The sequence below is a fragment of the Cygnus olor genome, chromosome Z, assembly GCF_009769625.2.
Source record: "Cygnus olor isolate bCygOlo1 chromosome Z, bCygOlo1.pri.v2, whole genome shotgun sequence".
NCBI lineage: Eukaryota > Metazoa > Chordata > Aves > Anseriformes > Anatidae > Cygnus > Cygnus olor.
In genome coordinates this window covers 17,602,087-17,629,442 of record NC_049198.1, presented here as the reverse complement: position 1 = coordinate 17,629,442, position 27,356 = coordinate 17,602,087, and the positions used below count along the sequence as shown (strand labels likewise).

Below are 27,356 nucleotides of genomic sequence, written 5' to 3'. Positions count from 1 at the left end.
GCAAGATGCAATTCTTCTATGTAATATGCATGGACTTAAAAGCGGGTGCTAAATAGCGTACACGATTTCCATACGCAGCAGGTAGTGAAGCAAGAAAAGAAGGGACACAGTTACCCTCTTTAAAGAGATGCACAATAGAGACCTGTTATGCAGTGTTAGCATACTGAAGGTCTATGCAGCAGGGATGCTGCGGCTATTAGCAGCTTAAATGTTCACTGTATTTTGTTAATTAGTGCACACAGCTTTTAAGCCTTCGATGTGTTTTAGGAGGATCTTTTCTAACAGTAACACATTCATTATTCCCTGGTAGGTTCATGAGGCCTCAACTGGTTAATCATAATCCATAAATACATGGCTGAATTCCACTGGACAAAAGCTATTTCTTTAAATTTACCTATATGGCTAAAATGGAAGCTTTCTACAATCTCTCTGTAAAAAGCAGAATCACAAATAGAATGTATTAGTGTTATTTTACAAGCTGTTTTTAGCTTGCTCTATCTAGACGTTTGTCGCTGTAATTTGTGCTTTGGCTTTTACATACTTGGCCTTAAAGGTTACTTACAGGACAGAAATCATGGTCTTGTACATTCTAATACAATAGAGAAACCTGTCATGAAAATAAAAAACTAGGTATTCAAATTCAGTAATTCAACTTGATCGACTACAGCCTTCCTTTTCAGTTTTCTATTACTGTGGGAAAAAAAAAACAACAAAGGAGACTACAATGCACTATTATGTTTACTAAACAATGATAAAATAGTAAGAAATTGTTTTGGAAACAGACATCACAGAAGATGATATTCAACTTCTGACTTATCAGACAGCTAGAATTATTTGACCCAAGAATGCTTTCAAATGGAGTAGGCATGGTGGCAAAAATGTGGTCACTTACAAAAGAATAAAAACCAGAAGAATAAAGAATAAAACTATATTTAAAAAAGTTGTGCCTGGTTAACATGCTACTTGATGAAACCTTTCAAATACATGATTGATGACGACGATGATGTTGGCCTATATAGAAAATAATGTTATCTATTTTTTCACATAAATATTTCATAACATATATAAAATGAGTCTGTAAAGGAAAAATTATCCAATTTTCATATGCTGCTAACAGGAATTGCTCTTCATATCCCCCCCTCTTTTTTTTTTGTCATTTGTGACATAATTATAACATCTCAAAAAAAATACTGCATTCATTCAGTATGCCTTTGTCAGTGTTTTTTCAGTCAGCACTTGGTACAAATTCATAATAGCTCATGCTCTTCCCATTTCTTAACCTAGTGTTCAAGCTCATAGTTAACAGGATGAAAGTTATTTCCCCATCAAGCAAAGATTTTCCTTTACACAAAAAAATAAATGGCTAGGCTTTATGGAATGAATAGCACTGAGTATGTCAAGACCAAACAAGAGATTGAGAACTTCCCTACAGTGCATGCAAGACTTCACAAGACAAGAACTAAAAAACTCTGTGGTCTGAATATCAGTTGCTCTCTCCATGGTCCATGTCCTCACTTAACACAGTTTAACATTCCTGATTTGAGAAAGCAACCCCTAAAGTAATTCAAAGGCACACAACAAGCTGTGAAGAACTGGAAGAACATCAGTTTCCATTTCATCATTGATCGTCTGAGTAGAAATGGGTAGTAGTTAAAAAGCACCAAGCTCTTCTGCAGCATGCCCAATCTTATGGGATTACTGTGCTGAAACTTTCCCTTCCAGACAAGGAAAGCTTTTTCCTTCTGACTAATAAAACAATTCAGCTAGAACTTCAAGACTAGAAACCGCTTTCAAGTCTGTAAACAGAATTTTCTCAGAGAGTAAGCAGAATGTGTGTCTTATCTATCTAAATTTGGATTTACTACACAAATGAGGAAAGAGACATTTTAGTGGACAGAAAAACAAGGTCTCTACAAGGACTTGTTTATTCACTATTCCTCACAAGACAAAAAGAATTCACGTCATCTACAGAAATATTCAATAACAGGGGATACTAACTTAAGCATTCTAGACAAGGCCAGGGTAATGGCATTGTTTATGAGAACATGAAAACATGACCTAGTCTTTAAAAAGCAAAACTACTAAACAAAACAGCTCCAAAACTGAAGTTACTTCTTACTCCTCTAGATTACTAGACTGTATCAACAGCTTACTTTTATTCTTTCTAGCAGATTAGAAACACTGCTTGCATATTTAGACTTACAAAACCAAACAAGTATTTGCATGTTGAATAACCCCTTGGAAACCAGACAAACTAAACATAATATACTCCTTTTATTTTTCTGAACAGCCATCGTAGCAAGCACTTCAGAACAAGTATTCCTTGATAGAAAATAAAATACTGTGTAATGAAACAAATCTCCTGCATACTCTTCAAGCAGACATATTCTTTGACCCAGTGCTCCCAGACTAAAGCCTTGAAATTTTTGCACAAGAATGCTGCATGAAGGAAGTCCAGACAAAACAGACACTCGAGATGTTAGGAGGTTGTGTAAGCTCAATCTCAGTCACTCCTCCTTCCAATACCCAGCAGAGACAGCGCTACCATCCACCAGAAGAAAAGGCTCTCAGAGGAAGAAATCCAAATCATCTACCCTATCCTAAAGCTAAACAAACCTATACAGGGATAAGGGTGCAACTGCAGCTCATTGATAAAACTATGCAGCACTTCACACTAGGTTCAAGGCCATGTGCAAAATGTAAAGTTTTCTGTATTTAAAAAAATATATATATACATGCTAAGCTTCAGTTTATTTAAAAGCTCTTAAAAGAGGCTAAATGTGAGGACAATTTATGTAGTTTCTATAACCATTCAGAGGTAACAGGAGGCTTCTTCATCTTGTGGAGTAACTTGTTGCCTGCAGACATTCTTACAGAAAGCCGTCTATCAGTATTCACCCAACCAGGTTTTCCAAACCACTGCAAGCTTCATCAAACTACAATTGCTTACAAAAACAAGTTGTAGCAAGCAGTACAGGCTGAACTAAGATAGGATATTCCAATTACTTAATTACAAAACATACTGAATTAGCACTGCTGAAAACGTGTAAATGGCTAGATAATCTGTAGCTCCACACACACACCTTACACCTGAGCTTGTACTGTACTAAAGACCAAATGCAACTACCAGTCAAAACTACAATAGAAACTGACGTGTCATTTAAACCGAGTATCACTGTTTAGAAATAAACAGTGCTCTGGTAGACAGACCAGCACGGTGTACGTGAAGTGAGAAAGATTATCACCATTCCCCAAACCATTAAAACCTTTAAATGTTAAGCATCATATCAACAGCTTGACAAAGTCATCCAAGACGGTCTTTTTCTCCCCACGGCAGAATTTGTTAATCTTCACTGAAGAAAAAAAGGAAATAGAAAAATGTTTTTAAAGATTATGTTTTCCAGTAAAAAATGCACACACACAAACGATTAGTGATTCTAAAAAGAGTAAAAGTGTTTAAGTATTTAACTCAGCCTAAGTTCACACTTAAATTAGACACAATTCAAGTAGATGGATATGTATTTTTACTTGCAAACACTTAAAATTTTGAATATTTCATTTATATTGAAAAAATTCATTTAATTTTGAAGTACTTCTAGAACGTGACTTAATATCTTAAACATCTTCTGCACTGGCAACTAATACCATTCAAGTGTCAGACATCACAGCTACAGATGACTAAATGTAATCTAAACACAAAGCATTGAATATGAAGTGAAACAAGACAAAACACACTGCACTAAACATTTTCTATACCAGCACCAAACCACTTTTCATCTACCCTGAATCCTGAGTACAATACAGAATTCAAATAACCTGGCCACCTGCTTATGTGACACAACTGTGATGGTATAAAGTACCTCTTCAAGCCACGGGACATACACAAGGCCATTTTGGCCAAAGTATAAGGCACACAAAATTTTTTGAAGTTACATTCCTCATCTAAAGAGGAACGCTATCCTAAACTGAATTCTTTATGGTAACCAGTTGAATAAATATTGCAGTTAGAGTGGATTAAATGAAGAAAAGATTATTCTAAATTCTTTCATCCTGTTAAAATGCTTTATGAACAGCTTGAACTAACCCTCAAGGAATCACCCACAAGGGGTTAACAGAATTTTGGAAAACCAAAACACAGAACATCCATGATATCCGTATTATCTAACACAGTGGTAATGCTTGGAGAATTCTTGGCTGAATAGTAGTTTCAAGAAAAGGAAATCTAGTAAGCCTGTCTTTAATAAATGGATGCTTTGCCAAGTATTTCTTTTCACTGAGTTGCAAAAACAGCTCCTATAAGCAGTCTTCAAATGCAATGTCTCACTGTCTTGCACGTAACCTTATGATACATTACTGCCTTGTTTTTCAGAGTGCAGTATATTATATACTCTCGGTTCTTGGGAAAGGCTGATAGGAACAATCACACTTCAAAAAGCATGTTAAAGCTTGATTTACTGTGTCCTTTATTTCACAGCACTGTAGACTATCAGATTGATATCCAAATAAGTTTCATCATTCCAGGCTATTTTTCACTTGTTTGTATATTTTATTTTGAGCTGCAGTATTATCCCTGTTTATTATAATATACATATAGTCCACACTTCACTCTTCAAACTGAGATCATACAATTTCATTACGTCCCAAGCCTCGCCAAAACTGGGATTTGGATGAAGGTGAACAAACTATGACTCAATCCTGAAAACACCGTGTGATGTTTGCTAATATTGCAGTCTTGTAGAAAAAATGGACTGGAGTATTTCCTCAACTAGTTATTGAAAGTCCATGCATACCTTTTTTCCCCAAAGAGGTTTGTATTCCGAGAACCCTACTAATACTGCTACTCCTGGATTATCCCATAGTAAACACTAACTGTTGTTACCTATGGACAGCCAAGAGGAAGCTGCTAAGACTCTTGATCCTCATTTCACAATAGTTACTAAACAGTTTTGGCCTAGGCTGCTGCAGGATGCAGCACTGACTGCTAATCGTGAACATGATCTGAAAAATATGAACTGCTCATCTCCTAAAAAGGGTCAGATTTTTCTGTGCCAAATTCAACATATACTGCAGCATGCAAGGTATTGTCGATGATAGCTACATGCAAGTTTGTCTACAATCAGAAGAAAACTGTCCCTCTACTAATTTTCAGAACTGAGACTTCTGAACCACTGCTGAAAAAAGCTTAATTAACAGTATTGACAAAATTTAACAGTTTCAGGACAGCAGCTGAAGTGTCAATAGCATTATTGCGGTTAGCCTGCCATGCTTGTGATATAGCCTACATGTTCCCGAATGCTGCAAAAATCACTTTAGTACCATGTCAATTGCACTTGATAGTACTGCTCTCAAATGCTTAACCCTGTGTAGCAACCCATCCTACTTCATCTTGGCCTAATGCAGAATAAAAACATCTGTGAGACGGCTGCAACTAATAGCTGATCCTTAACCACTGTTCCACAATGTTTCTAGCATCTCCCCAGTGACCAAACTCTACAACTGTGCTTACGTTCATTTTTGCTTTGAGTCACTGCATATATGTTACCGGTGGAATATCCTAATTTTGAGATGCATAAGATACCTTCTGCCCTAATTTTGAAATACTAATTTGTATATTTAGATATAGTCTAATTTTGAAATACTAATGCAATACTGGTATCACTTAACCATTACAGAAAAGTTCTTTTAGTGGCAAATATTTGGGAGGAATTTGCTATGGCACCTTCCCTATGTAGACAGCTACTTCCATGAGTGTGTCTAGCCTCTAGAAACTCCACACTAGACAACCACAATGCAGTGTCACCTGTGCTGACTAGGAGCCTGCTTAAAGCACACATGCTGGACTTCTTCTAGCTAAAACCAATAGCATTGATGCATCGTAATTATAATGACTGAAACAAATCATGGTAATTTTGAACAGTTTAAATCCCAATTTTAGGCAAAACCACCAAAGCCTGATGTCATGATCATGGACATTAAGTTACTCCATACACACAAACAGTTAAGCTGTTTGTAACATCACCTGAGGGAGATTTGCTGCCAGCAGCCGTTGTCCTCTATAGCCCAAATTTCCTAACACAAGCAGGGTCTTGAGAGACTACTTTTCACCCAGCTATTTGTCCAGACTCTTGGAACATGACCTAATCGGTGGCCAGAGATTCAAAATATGATGCAAGAACTGTATTTTTGTTTAGCTTTGTTCAATTTGTATTACTTTCTTTGGATTTAACTGTCCATAAAATATATTTTACTCAACATTCACAGAAAACGACTAATAATTGTGACAAAAACATCACTTCTTGGATTAGTTATATATAAGCGGAGCATTTAACTCCTTTTACATTTAAAAGTCCCATTTTCTTCTGATATCCACAATATAGCTTTTAGACCACGTTCATTTTCCACTATTTCATTAGAGCTCATTTTTCTGTTGTATTCAACACATGCTGGGCTGCAGCAAGAAGGCAACTGACTACTGCTTAATAATTCAGTGTTATGATACTCTTCCTCCTCCAATTTCATTTGCGTTTACCAAGACAAGGAATGTTTCAATACTTTCAGATTCAAACAGGACTCAAGGTAATTCAAAGGAATCCACATTGATCTAGTTCTAGCAAGTGTATGCACATGTAGGAATACAAGGCCCACAGAAGTACGGGGAACTCAATTACAATAGGCAATTAGACTCTTTTAATAACCACAGTGTTACTCTGTTACCTTGCAAGCATCTACTCATGGAGGAGTTCAGTTTCAAAATACAAGTTACAAAAGGAATACAGCAAATGGATAACCCCAACCCATTTTCCACCTGTTCTTGCTGCTCCTTTCTGATGTGCACAGAAAAGCCACCTGTAAGTTGATGTCAGACTATATCTAAATATACAAAATTAAACCTTATAAATGTTATTCTAATTTGACATCATTTTGTTTCAGGCCCCACAAGAGTCTGGAGGAAAGGATTTGTGCATCTAGAATGCGTGCCTACATGCACAATACTGTAGGAAAATAATATTGTCTGACATTTAACTTAATGCTGGAAAGAACTGAGGATAAAAAGATCATTTAGTTTATATATACCAAAAGCTGACAAACAAACAGTAGTATTGAGCAAAATGATTCAATGGCTGCTAGTATCAGATCTGAAAAAAAAACAAACCAACAACTATGTTAAGAGTGCCTTCAACTTGATGAGAACACATAATGACATTAGAAATAGCCACCTCATTTATGGTTCATTTACACTAGCACTGAGAGAACAGAACAGTTGTATTTCAAATTAGTATCACTAACTCAACTGAAAGGATAAACTTTCATAGTTAGACAGACAGGGAAATGAAAAACCCTGACTTAGAATAGTGTACATTTAAATACAAAACGGAAGATAGGAGAGTATTTATTTTGCGGGTCTGTCTTTGCACTGCAGTCTCTTTCAGACCCATGTATCTATCTATCACCTGAGGTTACATTAGGGAAATGTGACGCTGTAAATTAAGGCATTATAAAAATGTTATTTAGATTTTTTTTAGTATTAAAGAACAGTGCTACAATACACAAACACAACTCATAATATGTTTAGGGAAATGTAGGTCTATTGACTTGGTGCATCTTGTTTACATAGTGACTCATGAACTCTTGTACATCTAATGAAATTTCCTGAATTCCAAATTATGAAATTATGTAAGCAAATAACCACCCTCACTGAAATACAGTATTATTTTTCTTCCCTTATTTGTGAACCTGACATGATGTTACTAATTTTTAAATTTAAAAAAAAAAAGTATATAAAAAAGCTGAATGCACAGGCAGGTAAAAAAAAAAAACTCTCTATATCTGTACTAGAAAACATTAGAAATAAAAGCCCTAAGGAGTTGCTATAATAGGCGCATTTTTTCCTAATAATCTGTTAAAGTTGAGCTGTCTCCACTCGTAGTTATCATTACGAATATTCAATTTATAAATACAAATCCCAAATATTTCCTCTTGTTCGTAAGCAGTTAACATAGCTTCAGGGATACAAGAGAGCAGATAAATATGAACTGTCTGGTACATATGATGGGATTTTTTTTTTCTTGAAGATTCAAAAGCAGTATGAAAACCAATGAAAAGCATGCTTTTGCTGTGACGCATTCCCTCCAGAAGTCTTACAAAAATTATACTATTGAATAATGTAAACATAAGTGTCAGGTTGCATCTAGAGTAACAGACCACACATTATGGAAGAACTTACAAGAAAAGATTGCCAAATTTCTGATCTGCTACTGATTAGCAGAAGAATGTTATGCATTTGTTCCTAGTTGTAATCTAACCTTCATGCATATTCAAAAGCTAGAGTATATGTACATAGTAACAATAACCTTGCATGCTTCTTTACACACTCTCTTTAGTAATATGGGTCCCAATGAAGATAATTTTAGGAAGCTGGCAAATCCTGTATGATTTCACTACACAGAAGAATATCCAGATTTCAAAAACAGCAAATTTGTTACAAATTACAGCTCATACTAGTCCTTGACCACAATACAATAATAAACAAGGTACTCATCATTTTATATTGCTTAATACTTGGAATGCCTTATTTCCTTCACATACTTGTTTTACTAATGCTGCCTTTTTAAAAATGTATGAAGGATTTTTGCTTTGTAGTTCACATTTGTATGGCTTTCCTAGAAGAGCGGAGAATACCATACTGAACGCCTATTGTGCAGAAATAACCCTGAAGGCTGTATCATAGCAGTATGCAGTAGAAAACCCTTACCAATTTTTCATCAACTGTGATGAGTTGCGTGTCTCGAGTTTGGTTCTGTGCCAGACGCCATGTGGAAGTGCTCAGTGACCTGCGGTGCAAGACTTGAAGTTAAAAAATGATTCATGCAATGAGAAAATAGAGGCAGACAAATCTTACATAAACAAGTTACTTTAACAATATCCGTCTTGTAAAAAAAAATGGAAGAGAGAGAGATGAGGGCACAAAAATCCTTTTTCTCCCCAATTAGTTCTGTCTGCTGAGTTTTTGGCAGACTCCCACTTAGCAGTTCACAACAGGCTGCACTTTATGTCAGCCTACAGGCTCTCTGTCACAGAGAGACTGCCAGTGGCAAGGACTGTACTGCTCTATATGAATGTACAGTAGCTGGTTTGTCACGAACAGACAGAAAAATACAAGGCTGCTGCAAGCATTCTGGAACTCTGATCCTTAAAATGATGGCATCAGAGGAAAAAAATCTTAAACGTATTTGTAATGGGAAAGCTCCAGTTCTAGGCTTCAACAACAGAAATTAACCTTTTTTTTTTTTTTTAAGGAAAAAACAATAAACAGCACGAAAACATTAAGCTGGTAATTCAAACACCATTTTTTATCTCTAAGTGGGCAAAGCTCACAACTATTTTGCTGCACTCCTGAATCAGTATGGGCCAGCTTATTAGCTTCCAAGAAATATGATTAATCCTTCTGCATAATTGCTAAACCTGCAAAGTGAAGATGGAAATATGGAACCCAATCCCCCATCACTGAATTGAGAAACAAAATTTGTCATCAATTTGCATTATGTCACTGATGTCAGGATAAGGTCTTTTGAGTGCAAATCATCTTTTGGCAAAATAATTCAACAGCAAGTGAAACAAGCCAGAAAGCACAGTTCTCTGAGCTAGTAGTGTGCTTCACATTTAATTAAGGTCACTTTAAACAAATAAGGCACAATAGTGCAAGAATACAAATAACTGAACAGTAAGAGGGGCTAAGCCACTTCAGTTTCAACTATTCTTCAGATTACCAGACTTGGGAAACAAGACATACTTGCAAATGCAAATGAACTTTTGAGATTTTGTCTATGGGATGCTTACAACTGTACTTCTAGTAATTTAACACTACTGATAACATTTACCTCTCTTTTGAGGAAACCATCCACAACTGCCTCCACAAAAAACTCCACAGCTTTTAAAGCAGAGTTCCAAGACACTAAAAAATCTGCAACACTATCAAAATTCGACGCCCCCCACTTTGCCCAGTTCACATTCAGTAATTTGAAGGGCATATTGGGATGAGGTAACTTGCATGAAGTCATTCAAAACCCGAAGAATTACAACAGTGTACTTTACATAGCATTTTATTAAGCCAATGAGAACATAGAAGGTGTAGCCAGGGGAAAAGTCCCTATAATGCTTGCATCCACCCACATCTTCTAGTCTTAAATCCCTCTCCAATTTTTGTGGATTCTGGTGAAAATGCACTTCATAGACTCTACAACCACAGAATGAGCTAGGTTGGAAAAGACCTTCAAGATTACCAAGTCTAACCATCAACCAGAACTACTGAGTCCTATCACTAAACCATGTCCCTCAGTGTCCCCACATCTGTGTCCTAAACCATGTCCCTCCGTGCCACATTTGAAGATATTAAGTTGATCTCTTGGAAAAAGCCACTCATAATTCCACATAACAAAAGGATAGCTGTACTGGATTTAACACATTAACTAAATGAGCATTCAATTTTCAGACAATGCTGGCATGGTAAAGTTTTGAAGAGGTAAAACCTACACTAGAAGGAAATTTAAAATCAGTGACTATCAAGTAAGCCACAAAAATCTTACAGATCTACGCAAATGGAACAAAGTTCAGTCCAGTAATATTTCAAATGCAGATTCCCACCAATCTATACCTCTAACACAGAATACATGCTACTAAATTATCTTTGATTTGAAAATAGCAACAACAGAAAGCCTCCATGTCAAGAAAAACGAACTCAAAGCACAAAGTTTGTAGAACACCCTACTTTCTGGTATGGACAGACGCACATTTGAAATGACAAAATTTGCCTGCAAGGGTACTTTGAAGTAGTAGTTTTGGGAGAAGCCAGGGAATGCAAGAATTTCACATCTAAATGATAACTACTCTGTTAGCTCAAAAGCTCTGTTTCAGAGAACAACACAGCTGTCATTTTTTAATTTGCACATATCGAACAAGTATGTCATGTGAACAGGATACAACGATAACTGCAATATACTATGAAGATGCTTTTAGATGATCCTTCTTCAAAATCGTGCCCAATTTGAAGTTATCCTAAAAGTTTCTCGAACAGGAGTATTACACAAGTTCCAGTGGAAAGCAGCTGAAAGCACACATTAAACAAGGCAAAACACTGTGATAGGAAAATAAGTTTCTTCCTCCATCCCAGGCATTTTAGTATCAAAATAGTATTCCATGGTTATTCTAGAGCACCGTGTGATATGGTATTCACTACGTTATTAAATATATGGCCAAAGAATATTAGCCCATACAATCAAATTGGTCCTTTCTGAACAGAAAATCTGATATAAATCAAGAAGTTCTCAGAACCTTGCTCTGTGAAAAGGTCTGATGAACACGTGAAGGGTTTATGTAAGCCAAGACTGGAGTAACTAGGCTGATCAGAATCACACATTATCCTTGTAATGTAGATGCAATTTGAACAAAATTTAATGTATTTCATGCCATGCCCTTCCAAACTTATTTCCACTCAGCATTATGTCGCCTGACATCCTTATTATTCAGGTGATTGTTCATTTTGAAAATTTCTGTCTTTTTAGAAAAAAATAAACGTTAACAGGAAAGAACTGATACTGGTAAAAATCCCACCAGATTAAAGGTGGGCAAAACTGCATACAGAAGGAACTAATTTATTTGCACAAGGTGTCTCTGTCAGATGGGATGAATTGGAAGGCTCTCTGAGATGTTTTAGCTCTTCTTCTTCAAAAGCAGACAGACAGTTTACTAGCCTAAGTCAATTTCTGCTACTCTTCATCATTTTTCAAAGGCCACTTCACTTGACTACACAATTTTTGAAAAAGCCCACCTGCCACTGGAATTTGCAACCTCGTTCCCTTAAATATGCAGACTTCTGCCCAGCCCCAGATTACAGTGAGTTGGAACTTTCTGTAAGTACTCCATGTTTGAAAACTTGTTGAAAATGGGCATTTGGACTAGACTAAGAATCTGGAGCTGGAGTCCATGGAGGTCTCTCTGTGTAAGACTACACAAAATACCAGCTTTGCTTTAATGATGACAGACTATTGACACTGCCATTTGTTGCATCTCTCATAGGAAAGTACCCTGGAGCTTTCGTATGTACCAACAACTTTGAAATATCATGTGATCTGAAATATTACTATTCCAAAGTTAATAGAAAGCGTTACTTGATTCCCAGAGCACTCGTTTCATTTTCAACAAGTTTCATTCATTGCATGTTTGTCCCTAGTGTCAGACACTTAATCACAAAATCACAGAATACCCTGAGCTTGAAGGAGACCCACAAGGATCATCAAGTCCCACTCCTGGCTCTGCACAGGACCACCCAAAAATCAGACCATGTGTCTGAGAGCGTTGTCCAAACACTTCCTGAACTCCAGCAACTCAGTGCTGTGACCACTGCCCTGGGGAGCCTGCCCCAGTGCCCGAGCACCCTCTGGGTGCAGAGCCTTTCCCTAACACCCAGCTTGACCCTCCCCTGTCCCAGCTCCATGCCATTCCCTCAGGTCCTGTCACTGGCCCCAGAGAGCAGAGCTCAGCACCTGCCTCTCTGCTCCCCTTGTGAGGGAGCTCCAGGCCGCCATGAGGCCTCCCCTCAGCCTGCTCTGCTCTGGGCTGAACAAACCAAAGGACCTCAGCCGTTCCTCATGCATCTTGCCATGTAGACCCTTTGCCATGTTTGTAGCCCTCCCTTGGACACTCTCTAATAGTCTAATGCCCTTTTTATATCGTGGTGCCATAAACTGCACACAGTGCTGGAGGTGAGGCAGCAGCAGCACAGAGCAGAGCGGGACAATCCCCTCCCTCGACTGGCTAGCCATGCTGTGCCTGATGCACCCTCGGGTATGACTGACCCTCCTGGCTGCAAGGGTTGTGTTCAACTTGCCGTCAACCTAGACCCCTTTCCACAGAGCTGCTCTCCAGCCTCTCATCCCTCAGTCTGTACATATAGCAAGGCTTGCCTCTTCCCAGGTACAGAATCTGGCATGTACTCTTGTTAAAATTTCATATTGGTGATTGCCCAGCCCTCTAACTGGTCAAGATCCCTCTGCAAGGCCTCTCTACCCCCACTGGACTCAACAGCTCCTCCCCATTTAGTGACACAAACTTCGAGCACTTTCAAGTCCTAACTTAACTGAGGAGATAACCATGAAACAAACCTCTTTCACGCAATCTTTTCTTTTCAAACTCCCACGACAAGAAATATCATTTCATCACTCATATCTCCCCTTAATCTTGACAACACTTATTTAACCTTCAAACTAAATGAATATAAAATCTAAATCACTTAGGTGACTACTCTGTTTCAACCTTTTATTCTGTCCCCAACAATAAAGTAACTCACACAAAATTCCCAATTACTACTTGCCTCTGCCCACATACACCACGGACCTTTAGGTGGCTTTTTGTGACAGACCGAATTGCAGAAGTATAAAATATACTTTTTACTGTTCCATTCTCATACGATTCTCCTTTCTTTGACCTCTGAAACAGTAATCTGTTTTCCTCCTTTCTCTTTCTAAGCAAAACGGCTTCACGTTACAACATCATGCCTTTCTTGACTGCTTATGCTTTTTTTTTTTCCCGTGCTGGTATCTTAAGAGTTCCATTTTTTACCATTCCATGACAAACCAAGCTCTGTTTTAAAATTACCATAAACAGAATATTTTAAATAAACAGACCAACAATTTAATTCTAAAGTTCAGAAACTCTGCAGGAAGTTTTAGATATAGCAACAATAAACCCTGCTATCTTCCAGGCTAATTCATCTCCTATTCAAAATACAGATCAAACTACCTTCAAACTTAACTATCTAATAAAAACTGTGATGAGATTCCAAGCTGGCCAGATCCATTGTGAATCTGCCCAAGCATTTTTCTTGCAGTGAGATACTGATGAACAAACAAGCTTTTAAATGCAAAAGCCTGGTTTCATAGAATCCCAAAATGGTTTGCTTTGGAAGGGACCTTAAAAATCATCTAATTCCAATCCCCCTTCTGTGGGCAGGGACACCTCCCACTAAACCAGGTTGCTCAAAGCCCCATCCAACCTGGCCTTGAACACTTCTAGTGACGGGGCATCCACAACTTCTCTGGGCAACCTGCTCCACTCTCTTAGTAAAAAAAAATTTCTTCCTTCTATCTAATCTAAATCTCCCCTCCTTTCACTTAAAGTCATGATTCTTTGTCCTATCACACCACTCCCAAATAAGAGTCCCTTCCCAGCTTTCCTGTAGGCCCCTTTTAGGTACTGGAAGGCTGCTGTAAGGTCTCCCCAGAGCCTTCTCTTCTTCAGGCTGAAAAAAAACCCCAACTCCCTCAGCCTGTCTTTGTAGGAGAGGTGCTCCAACCCTCAGACCATCCTCATGGCCCCCCTCAGGACTTGATCCATGTCCTTCTCGTGCTGGGGCACCAGAGCTGAACGCAGGACTCCAGGTGGGGTATCATGAGAGCAGAGCAGAGGGGGAGAATCACCACCCTCACGCTGCTGGCCATGCTTCTTTTGATGCAGCCCAGGATATGGTTGGCTTTCTGGGCTGCAAGCGCACATTGCCGGCTCACATCAAGCTTCTCATCAACCAACACGCCCAGGTCCTTCTCCTTAGGGCTGCTCTCAATCCATTCTCCACCCAACCTGTATTGGTGGTTGGGATCACCCTGACCCAGGACCTTGAACTTGGCCTCATTAAACTCCATGAGGTTTGCACAGGACCACCTCTTAAGCTTGCCCAGGTCCCTCTGGACGGTATCCCTTCCCTCCACCGTCTCAACTGCACCACAAAGCTTGGTGTCATTGGCAAATTCACTGAGGGTGCACTCGATCCCACTGTTCATGTCACCAACAAAGATGCTAAACAGCACTGGTCCCAATACCAACCCCTGATGAACACCACTCATTACTAATCTCGTTATTGAACACTGAGCTGTTGACTGCAACTCTTTGAGTGCAACCATCCAGCCAATTCCTTACCCACCATTGTCCATCTGTCAAATCCACGTCTCTCCCATTTAGAGCCAAGGATATCAGGGAGGACAGCGTCAAATACTTTGCACAAATCCTTATAGATTATGTCAGATGCTCTCCCCCCATCCACCAATGCTGTAACACCATCATAGAAAGCTACCAGATTTGTCAGGCACGATCTGCCTTTAGTGAAGCCATGTTGGCTGTCACCAATCACCTCCTTATTTTCCATGTACTTTAGTACAATTTCTGGGAGGATGTGACCCATGACCTTGCCACAAATAGAGGTGTGACTTTTAATAGAATAATTAGTCTTTTAAAACAAAAGAAACAAAAAAACTCAAAATGACTTAGAATTAAAATTAATATTTTATAAAAAAATCACTCATGTCCTCTATAATCTTCCTGGTACTTCCTCACATGCTCATTACGCAGCTGATCAACTCTGCAGCTTCGTGGATTGTAGCAAACCAAGGTCTCCTAGTCTCTAAGAAGTTTTTATTTCTGCCATTAAAGAGGACTGGCTACAGCTGGTTAAGATGCATCTAGCACCATCTCCCTTCTCCCCAAGGATACTTTCTCTCTTAAATCTCCTAGCCATTGTCTTAATGGAAGATACCTTTTTTGTTCTTTACACATTAGTCTGTCACACAAACAAGGTATATTTGTCTTTCCACAAACATGACTAACTTGGAATGAACCTATAGCAAGTTCTTTTGCTCAAAAAAAAAAAAAAAAAAAACACAATTCAAAATGTCATTTGGTTTACAATTACAAAAGTGGTATTTTCTCCCTTCCCACCCCCCAGAGTACTGTGTTGGGCATTTAAATTCCTTAAAATTGATCTATATGATCCTGCATAATCAATTCCAAAATTATCATTTAATCCTATCATTTATTATCATTTTATTATATTACTTTCTGCATTTCCCTTAAAAATAACTATAATACTTTTTTTTTTTTTTTTAAAAAAAACATGAGTTTAATAATGGCCCAGCACAGCATGAACTCAGCTTTAAGATCTGGTATAAAACAATACATGTTATGACATTTCTGGGTTTTGGTGTTAGGAATTTAAAAAAAAAGCTAAGGTCACTTTTTCTTTCATAATGCACTGTTCTTGAGAATGGCGTTACAGGCTAGAACATTACATCCAGACTGGGTTATGGCTACAACTTATTGTTTTAGAGTCCCACAGTAAATTCAAAGTTATTTTATACTCAATAGAAAGAGTAGAAACATAGACAATTGGCATAAAGTACACTAAATGGTTTTCTTGTTAAATACTTGTAAAAAGACTCACACACTAGCTCAGTAACAGTGAATGAATTAATGATGAATACTAGTGAAAATGTGAATTTGCAGAATTCAAAAAATTATGTAAGTTTCACTTATTTTGGAAAAACAAATTCTGTGATCAACTAACCACATGCATGTCTTCTATGAGAAAAGGTTATTTTCCATCCACAGTCAGTGAAGTCACAAATAGGTTCTGCATCTCACCTTCACAAATAGGTTCTGCATCTCACCTTCACAAATGGAGAGGTCAATTACGAAGCCATTTGAAATTCTTTAGTCTTCACCACAATGTATGTCAGGTTTTAGTCTCTCAACTATCTTATCCTGCCATAGAATAAGGAGGTAGCAGAGTTCCTTGCTTTCAGGGACGTCTTCTCCTCCCTTCTGACAATTAAGAGGTCACTGCTCTGTTGATGGCATTAATTAACCAGTTCTGTTGAACTGGAGAAACCAAACAGTCAAAAACAGAAGTCTTCCGTGATATTTGGATGAAGGAAACTAAGGCATCTGGCTTAAACATTTATTTCGGTAACTTTGGATATCTACAGTCAACTTGTAAAAATTACCAAATTTGAAGTTCTCAGTTATCTGCCAACAACCGATGTTTAACACTTATATGCTTTTGTTTATTTAACCACATACGCAGCAAAATACATTGAAGTCTTGCAGAAGAGAACACCAGGAAGTGTCACAAGGAAGTCCCACAAGCCTAGCAAAAGGTGACAAGCAGCCATATTCTCAACACATGAATCTGCCTTCCACAAAGCAACACTGCTACTAGCATGTTATATATGACACCCAGATGCAAAAACTTGTATTTACCTGTACTAATCTAGGCCTTCAGATTGAATTCGTTGCAGGAAAAAAAGGCTCCTTAACCTCTTCATGCAACACATCTGACTGTTTGATCTATTAGCACCCCCTTTTGGTCAACTGCTGGAGATATATTAAAGAAAACTAGGTATCATGGCACATGTAACCAGATCACAACAGAGATGAAACAATGTCCTAGAGAAAACTTCGTGCACCTCATAAAAAATGAAAGCACTCATTAAGAATTAAGTCTAAATGGAGTTTTAAGTATTCTCATAATGAATGACCATAGCACCAGAGGATGCACATATGCAGAAGCGGAACTGAATCCTTTGATGCACAAATGAGATAACCATTCTTAGAAAAGCAACTTTTTTTTTTTATGGTAAGGCATTCATGAGGAATAATAGAAGCTTCACAGCATATAGCCACCCTAAAAACTTTGAAATTCTCAACAAGAACATGGAAAAACTGTCAACTCAGAACTTTCCACAGCATCCAACCTAGTCACACGCTACAATTAAGTAGACTAAAAACAAATTAGTATAATGTTCGTTCATGTAAAATGCAGACAATGACTGCCTGTTACATGATGTCAGATACAGTACAGACCATGGTATTCAGGCCCAATATAATGCATTTTTATACAGACAGCTTATAAACTTGTGAGAGACGAACTTAAATACAGTGGGATAGTGCTTCCTTGGTAGTAAATTTACTACTGTAATACTGTAATTAAAGTGACAATGCCTTATCAGAGTCACTGATATTTTATTTTTTACCAGGATTCTTTTATTATTTTTACAACATCCCAACATAAATACAATATGGGATAGTTTATAATACCAAACAGTCCATGTGGAGACCATGAAGGTCTATTTTGCAGTATGAACTGAAGGTCTATTTTGCAGTATGAACCCACATGAATAACTTTTGGGTTTGGAAGAGAAGCAAGTTCCCCATTTATAGCTACATTTTCAGACAATATTGGCACATCGTAATTTTTACTTTGCCTGCAAAATGATGTTGAATTATAAACACTGTCAGTTCTGTTTCTGAATGAATGAATACTGACTTACTTAATCTAAAGTACTGAAATTCCTATATTATGTACCAAAAAAAAAAAAGACCAAAATTTAAATAGGAATATATAAATACTGCATAAGAACATAAACATAGAAGGTCATATGAAAAAACATATATTTCTGGTGTGGGTTTGGAAATCAGGGCACGAACTGATTGTGCTTTATTGTTAGAAAAATCTATTTATGAGAAGAAGCACTGGGCATCTAACTGTACTGAATAAACAAGAGAATAACTTCTAGCATTCAAGTTGTGGTTTGTAACTTAGTGTGTATTACCAAAGCAAAATATTAAGTTGGTTTACTTTTGGAAATTGAATTAATGTAATACTTCTAAATATTTTAAGAAGAAAACAGTCAGATTTTAGTTCTTTGGGATTTTACTTTAATTACCCCATGGATAAAAAAATTCTAGTGATGGCCATGGCACCAGTTGAACCACAGCACTATGCAAGCACAGCTCCAGTTCCCAATACTGACCCACCATTACAGCCACTTGTGGCACCCCAGTGAAGTCCCCAGGACAAATGCCAGTTCTGTTAGCCGCCACCAGCTGGAACACAGCAAAGAGCAGTGCAGCCCTTCCTGTGGCTCAGCAAAAGCCTGACAGAAAGCACAGGCAGGCTCAAACTATTCCTGCAGTTACACAAGTGTCTCTACCATGTTCCAGAGCACTGCCAAACAGCAGAATTAACTAGGTGGCACGTGCAGGGCACAAGCATTTACACATTGAAAACTGCTTGACCTAAGGAATATTTGGGGCAAAAATCCACACTCACTCCAGTTCATGTCAGCACCCAGGAAAACAAGGGCTCTAAGTCCTGAAACAGCTCTGAGCCAGCCCCAGGCTGATACCAGACTGTTTTCTCAAACCTCTAGGATGTAAACTCAGTCTTTGTTTGCAAATAAACTTCATAACAAAGTCATGCAAGTGCTTTTAGATCCCTATATGCACGTAATTCAAAGTATCCTAGCCAACAGCGGTGAAAAGACTGGAAACACTTTTGACAGAGGAGATTTACATGCTAAGAATGACCCAAAAATATTTACGTATTTTTTGTAGTTGAAATCACAAAACTCACTAGGAAAGAAAGGAGATTTTGTCTACTACTTTTTCAGCAATAGAATATATAATTTATAAGATGTCCATCTGCTGTCAGGTGGCAGAGGAGCTCTAAGCTGTTACCACCTGTACAGCTGCTGATCAGCAATTCCATTACATGTTAGTCTAAAGAATAAGACCTAATCTTAGAAATTTCATTGCAGATCACAATTTGAAAATCGCAGCTTGCTGAGGACCACTAAACCTTCTGTAGGCAAGTCATCTGAAAGACAAATAATACTAGAAATGCTGCACAGCTTATTATCAAGTATCAATTGAATTTTACGTTATCTAGTTAGAAAACCTAATAAAGTTAAGAAGGAAGAGGGAAAAAATTCTGTTGGGAGTAAACACAAAATACACAGGTGACATATTTGCTTTGTTTGTGCTTACTAAATGTCAAATTTCTCCCCACACATACACATTCAGGCATTCACATAACTAGACAGTAACTAAAAACTGTGCTCTCTTTATAGCAAGAACAACAAAAGTCAAAGGGTTTAATTCCAAAACTGTGAGGAATGAAACTAATGTTCCACAGCCCACCTCTGTGTTAGGGAAGACTATGCATTTCGAACAAGAGCCTTTTAATTATGTAAAACTAAACAAAAAATGAAACATGCAAGAATCTTTACTCAAAATGTTTTACGGCATAGTGTGGTCTTGTATTTTGTCCCTGTCCTCTTAATTTTGCCTTCCTATTTGACTGAGCACACAGGTTTATGTAATAGATATTCTAACAATCCTACGCTAATCTCAATCTACAAAATATAGCATACACATTAAGGCAACTTTTCTTATTTTACTGTCACCAAACATTTCAACTGTAAACTATTGAACTGTAGTAAAAAAGAGAATCAATCCCTTGAAGTGCTAATGCAAAACTACAGTTTATAACATTTCACAAAAGTCAATGAATCTATGTGGCTAGTATGCCTCAGCTGTTGGGCAGCTATAAAAAAATGTATTCAAGAGCTGTTTATTCATTTTTGTTTGTAGTACTTCATAAACATCACAGCCAAATGGCTCACAAATGGAACATGACATACAGAAGGTCACTTTCGGAACTATATGCTCTCAGCAGTTGTTCTAGATGACGATGGAATAATCTAGTTAACATTGTGGATAATTTTATTTCACCCTTGCTTTGTCCAATTTACCTCATCTCAGCCACCTTACTCTTCAATTTCGTTTCTGAGGTCAAACTATTGTCCTCAATTCCTCCTCGAACTGTCACCATTCCACAATTATCATCTGCCTTTGCTACTTTCCACAATACCACACGGCTTAATTAACCACAGCCCATTCTTTCTTCTTCTGCCTGTACATATTCCTTCATTGAAATAATTCCAACTCATCTATTCCACACACCTCTGAGTGGAAAAAATATGTTATTTGTTATTGTCAGCTCTCATGAGACCTACCCCCATGGCGGGGGGGTGTGGGGTGGGGTGGGAACTGGGTGATCTTAATGTCCCTTCCAACCCAAACTATTCTGATTCTATGATAACACTTCAATAACTCTTTGCCTACTGAGTTATACACGGAGAAGAAAACCAATGGTGCCATCTTATATGCCAGAATAATTATGATTTGAGTTTTCAAGTCAGCTTGCTCTCTAACATTAAAAGCATGAAGACCAAGGCTGCCAGACCATGTGTCAGGGCCCTGAGGGCACTAACAGGCCGTAGTAACTCTGGTCAGTTTCACCCACAGCCTCCATGAACACCAGAAGCTCCATTTAAGCTCAGCTCTGGGTCTTCCTTCCCTGCCTGAGTGACAGGATTAACTGTACCAGTCTCCAGTCCTGATTTAGGCTCCTGTCTCAATCCCTCAATCCCCAAACCTGCAGTATGGCTCCAACCATGTTTCTACCCTGTTGCCTGAATGGACTTGAGACACACATTGTAGCTTGTCTTCAAACTGGTCTCTGGCTCCTTTTGCTCCTGACTGGTCTCCCTGGATGGACCCTGGACCTGGCTTTTATCACTTAGCTGTGTCTGGGACTGTTGACAGACTTATCAATTGCCCTAGCTCTGCTCATGCTGAGATGCTGAAGGACTGTGTCCTGGTCAGTGAGGGCCCTGTTCTTGCTGAGATCACCTTTGCTTTCCAACTTGCCTTCCATTCAGGCAAGAAGGGAAGACTTTGCTGCTTCCTACTAGCCATTAATTTCTATCAAATTCAGATTCATCAACTGCATGTAATATATTTGCATGTGTTTTTCAGCCTCATTACTTTGCAGTCAAACCAAAGGACAATTTTTATCTAGTTTCTCTATAATGACCGATCTTATATCTTACCACTTTCTCAAAAGATACTAACCACACATTTTTTTCTTTGTGTGGGAACCAGCGTGATTAATTAGCTTCTACAAAACCCACCCATCCTTAGGTTAAAACAAATGGTTGGCTGCAACCTATGTGGCCTATGTAAGTGTCTCCAAATTAAGTTTTACAGAACTTATCACATCAGAACTTCAAATGCTATTCTACACTTAAGTGCAAGTAGTGATTACATAGCTCTAGTTCATAAACAGAAGTACTTCCTTCTACAGCATACCATACGAACATTTGCAGTCCTCAGACAATTACTGATGAGGGATAAACTATGCTGTGGTACAAGGGTAATGTGAAACTGTCAAGTTCCTTAAATGAAGTCTGCTTTAAAAGAATGGCTGACTGCACTGTTGTTCCAAAATTATCTTACTGCATTTTCTTTCCATTTAAAGCTATTAATGTAAACACATCTTACAATCAATTTTTGAGAATTCACCTTTGAGATAAAAATAATTTTATTGGCTACCATATTTATATGTTTCCTTGTACTCTTATTTATACATCGACTCTATTCTCTTCCACTGGTACTGTTCTTTGCTTTTGCTAGTCTCTTTTCACAGTCCTACTAGCTGAGTAGCTATTAGCACCCTGAAAGTAGACTACTAGCCTTGCTATCACTCACTCTATTCTTAAGTGGAATAAACCCTTAACGCAAAACTGGTGCTTCAAATGCAAACCTTATTCTTGAATTGCAGTTCAGACAACAACATTCAGATTATTTGTCTCTTTCTCTGGTAGGCACAATCAACATTGACGTATGACAAAACATCGCTGCTGCAGAATTCCCCTTGATAACTTATGCAGCACATACAAATATGCCTTGAATACATGACAGAACAGTCAAAACTACTGCATGAAGAGCTGTTTCTTTCCTTAATTTAAAATATAGTAGTTCTAACTGAAGGTAGTAAGACACTTGTTTATTGTTGGGTCTTTAAATAGCTACAAAATACAACTCTAGTTTTGTAAAGAAAAAATGGTACTTATGAAGATTACTGAATTCAGATACAATATTCATAAAAATCTCTAACTAAAACTATTTAAATACACAGAAAAGATGAAGAATTAAACAGTTATTCTGTGGCTCAAGAATTTGTTTTGGACTTTATGGCTTCACTAACATTAGTAGGACGTTACCTCATTAGATTTATAGCAAATGACAATATCAGAATAATTATATTTGCACTGTACACATTCAAAAAAGATCAGACTTCAAATATTTTATATAAAATACATTAAATGGGAGTTTTAAAAATAAGAAGAAGCTGTTCATGAGATGTTTCATGTTAATACTGCAAGAATAAACAGCTGCAAGAAATGTTTGCCCACACACATTCTAGAGCTGCCTACAGTCTGTCTAGTCAAGTCAGAAGTTAATTTACTTCCTCAGTCACGGGTCAAGGGAAGATTAAGTCATACACAGATTACTGCTGCTTGAAAGTGGCTTGTTAATAAAATAGTACCTAAACATACTTTTATACTGGGCAGTAGGGAGCAACTGCACTTAAAAACTCAGACAAAAGTATGCCATTAATTTCTCAGGACATGCGTATTATAAAGAAGGCAATGGTAAATTTTCAGCTTGCCTCCTGCTAGCTTAACGGTATTTTCATTAGAAACAATAATGCATGTAATCTTAAAACTGCTTGGATGTGTAGTTTGTGACATACTCAGAATCCAATTCTTACAAAAATTTTAAAAAGCATATCAAAATCCACTGTATTGTTGTGAGAATGAAAACATGTACATGGATGAAACTATGAAAATAAGCTCTGGTGGATTATAAAATATTCTGAAGCTGTTAGTATAAAAGAAGATTTTTTTAAACTTGTTCTCATTTTTTAAAAATACTATTTATAATAGGCTTTATCTTCCCTGCTTAGCATTTCAATACAAATAACTTTTCTCTTAAAACAGCCAATTTTGTATACAACAGCCAATTTGCTCGATAGCATAAAAATCAATAGCTGCTGCAGGAGGTAGAATATCTTTCATTTCCAAATTTTCTCTGAATACTACAAGTTTAATTTCTTACGGTAACAAAAAAAAATGCAGAGTTCGCTTTTAAATAATCAAAAATACACAAGCTTAAAAACAAATACTTTCCTGCATCACTAAGATCAGTATAAAGCATAATAACTACGAACAAGACTACCTGTTACGCCCAGACAGAACTGGGTAGTGATTTTGCTTTTGTATTCCCAGAAATTTATCTTACACCTAACATTGTTTTCAAGCATGTTTAATGTCCACAGATTCCTTAAAAAAAATAAAATTGACAGACACTGCCACAGATTGCAGATGATTAGAAATTATTACTATTCTAACTAGATGATTTGTCACTAAGATGTCAGCAAGAGGAATACTGAAAATCGAGAACACGACCGAAAGTTTAAAATATCAATCAAATTAACTGTAATTAGTGTTTCTATCCTCACCATTTGTCAACATGAGCTTAAGAACAGGTGAAATTACCAACAATGCCACAGAGGAGACTTAGTACATTGGTCTAACATACTGAGACCTACACATTGGTCTAACAATTCTTACTGTATTTACTTCCGTGCAAAACAGAAATGCTAGATATATAGCATGAATGCTAGACATATTATAAATAATTTGGCTGTAGCAAGTTGCAAGTGAAAGGCCAGAGCAGCATGCTATTGAGATAGATGGCAATTAAATTCTTGAGTTACTTCATTTTTGGAACTTAAGTTCTTTTGAATCTCACTTGTACATTTTGCTAGTACCTGCTTTTGTGAAGAACAGCTTTAAAGGTGACAGCTCCTACCAGTCAGAAATACAAGCCCAAAACAATCATCTCTTGGGCAACCATATATAGATACTGCATTGAGTTTAAGATTTACAGTGGAAAAAGATAGTTAACTGAATCATAAATATCAAACCTACGTTAAGGGAATATCAAGGTTATTTTGTAACCCAAAAAGTTTTTTCCCAGTCTATACATACTGAACAGTATATATTAAACCACTGCAACTAAAGCAAATTTTATTATTTTGTTCACATAGATTTGAAATGCTATCTATTGACAGCTGGCATTCAAATTCCCCTTCTTCTTGTATCCATATGGCATTTCTTAATCTATAAATTTCATTTTTGAAGTCACTGTAACATGTTGTACAAAAACACTTCTCTTAAACTTAGAGACACCAAATATTTGGTATTAGGAAATACCACCATAAAAACCTCTTCCATGAAAGAATTTGTTTATTTTTGTTTTTGTATTTTAAACCAAAATAGGCATCATTTTCAAACACAGTATCAAAATCTATTTTAAACTGTTTAGTCCCTAAGGAAAATATTATGTCCTTCTGTTTTAGGATATTAGTGCCAACAAACTTCACCTCTGCCCCCTTCTTTTCTTTTTTTTTTTTCCCTCTCATTCTCCACTCCTCTTCAAATCCTCAAAGTAGAAGGAAGACCACTAGGTGGACAGACCAGTAGATATACGAAAAAGTATATTTTAGAATGAAATAATGTTTTTTTAAAGATATGCAGTGACCAGTGGTTCTGAACTCAAACTGACTAGTTGCACTGAGCTGGTAATAAAAGCTTTCAACTGTTTTAGTGCAGAAGCAAACCCACACCTTATTTACTTGCTATCTTCCCATACAAACATACCTTAAAGGTCTTCCTTCTTTTCTCTATTAAACCTTCTCTTGCTAAAGAGTTTGTCATTCCTTCTATCTTCCTCTTTGGGGTTCTAATTCCAAAAGTGAAGGAAACAATAAAATGAAAATAAGTCATTCCACGTTACATGCTCAACTGTGAGCAGCAGTTTAAGAAGTCTCATCAGGTATGCTTTGCTATCATCACCTCCTGCACTATTTACTTTTCTCCGATTACATTAGAAAAACAGTCATCCCGTAGAACATTAAGGACAAGAACTAGAAGAAGGCTAAATAATATGAAACGGTATTTTTCAGTTGTGTGTTTCTCTCATCTCTGACAGAATTCTTCATTTTGACAGCAACATTATAATGTTCCTAATGTTTCATTACATTTCCTGTTCTCCGTGTGGCCTTTCCGAAGCATCCTCTTTCCATCCTAAAGGAACCAGGGAACAGTCCTTCACCCTGCTCCCCATACTGCCAAAGGCAGGAGATTGAAAACACTACTCTGGTTCACCAGAGCTGCTCTGGCCAGGTACAGATATGCATGGTACTAGGTTCATGCATATCCATGAACAATACACCAGTCATGAACAACACAGTACGCTGTTGGCCTGTCAAATATTGCAGGACAGAAGCAAGTAAGGATTATCGATTTTGACATCCTACATAATGTACTGCAAAAAGACTTGAGTTATCCTACTTGTCAGAAACCTGTCAAAGCATGAAAAATTGATGCAGGAAGAGGTTCTTCCTTCATAAGAAAGAGAGACCAGATGATGATACAAGAGGCATGTGACAATAAAAAATAACCACTGACGATGCTTTCAGACACAGTGAATACTCAAGATGTGACTGCTAGACTCTTTTATCCACACAATCATTGTTTGAACAGTGTGGACAGAGTCAAAAAGAATGGATTTTACATTAACTATACACTTAGATATATGTAACACCTACTTCTTCCAAACTGGTGCCTGAGGCTGTCTGCAAGATCAGATGAAGATTCACTGCTGCCTGGAGTCTTGTTTTAAAACTTATCTTCATTATCTGTACAAGCTACAGTGTTTTTCATCTTTTTCTCCCCTCGCTGTGTCCGTTTGTCTCTCCACATCTTTCACCTTGAGTGTGCTCCAAACCTCCACGTCACTGTAATCTTATGACTAAGAAACTCCCTGGAGCTTTGTTCTGCATTTCAGTCTGCAGTTGTACTACTGTGGTAGTGTAGTTTGACTCACCATTATTTCTCTGATATGCATTAAAAACAAAATAAAATTTAAATTAATTAAATAAAATTGTAAAATCCAAGTTAACTATATACTTCAAAGGTCTTTTTCTCCCATAAACAACCAAAAGAAACTTACACTGCAAGGTTAAGATATCTGTGAACTTTATCCCCTGATTGTATTTTGAAATTTTAACCCATACAGTATATGCAGATGTGGTTAGTCACTGGTATCAATTTTGGTTAAGTTAAATGCCGCAAAACTACTGTTTGTTAAAGAAAAATCAGAGTTTCTGATTTGTCTGAACCTGACAACACCACATGTACATTTTCTTGTAAAGCATATGACAGTACGTGGCTGGCATGCACAACAGGTGAGTGAAATAATAATAATAAAAAAGAATTGCTGCCAAATGTTACTTATTCAAAGTCTGAAAAAAAGTCACACTGGCTAGCACTAACATTAGCTAAACAGTGCTTCTATTAGCCAGGAACAGCAAGAGCTTTGTGAATTATTGTGCAGCTCTCTGGTCAACGCAGATCTGTCTCTGGGAAGTCTGAAGTCTGCCTACTAAGACATACTTTAAGAACATGCAACAAAAGCTAATGCTATTTTGAAGAAAATAAATAATAATGATAAAAAAGTAATTTGAAAAAGTCAGTTAATCTGAGGAAAAAAATTTTTTAAAAAATCTGTTACTGATGAAAGAGCAAGATAGTAATTGAACAATTTGATAGGCTTCTTCTGCATTTAGAAGTTATTTTCCCACAAAAATGGCTTCCTGTCTCATTCTGTTCTGAGCAAACCCTCTTGCTAAGATAAATGCCAACTCAAAAATATGATTTAAATGGTGTCCCAAGTTGCTGGATTCTCTTCAGCATACAGCATGAACTGAGTAACTG

At 37.3% G+C, this 27,356-nt stretch overlaps 1 protein-coding gene across 1 annotated transcript in view; it reads right to left on the bottom strand.

Moving 5' to 3' along the window:
* NDUFS4 (NADH:ubiquinone oxidoreductase subunit S4) overlaps nt 1–27,356 on the bottom strand; it is a 47,930-nt gene that overhangs the window by 15,742 nt on the left and 4,832 nt on the right. The window contains exon 2 of the mRNA XM_040541457.1: nt 8,753–8,831. Coding sequence (XP_040397391.1) covers nt 8,753–8,831 — 79 coding nt within the window. The remainder of the gene's footprint in view (nt 1–8,752; nt 8,832–27,356) is intronic.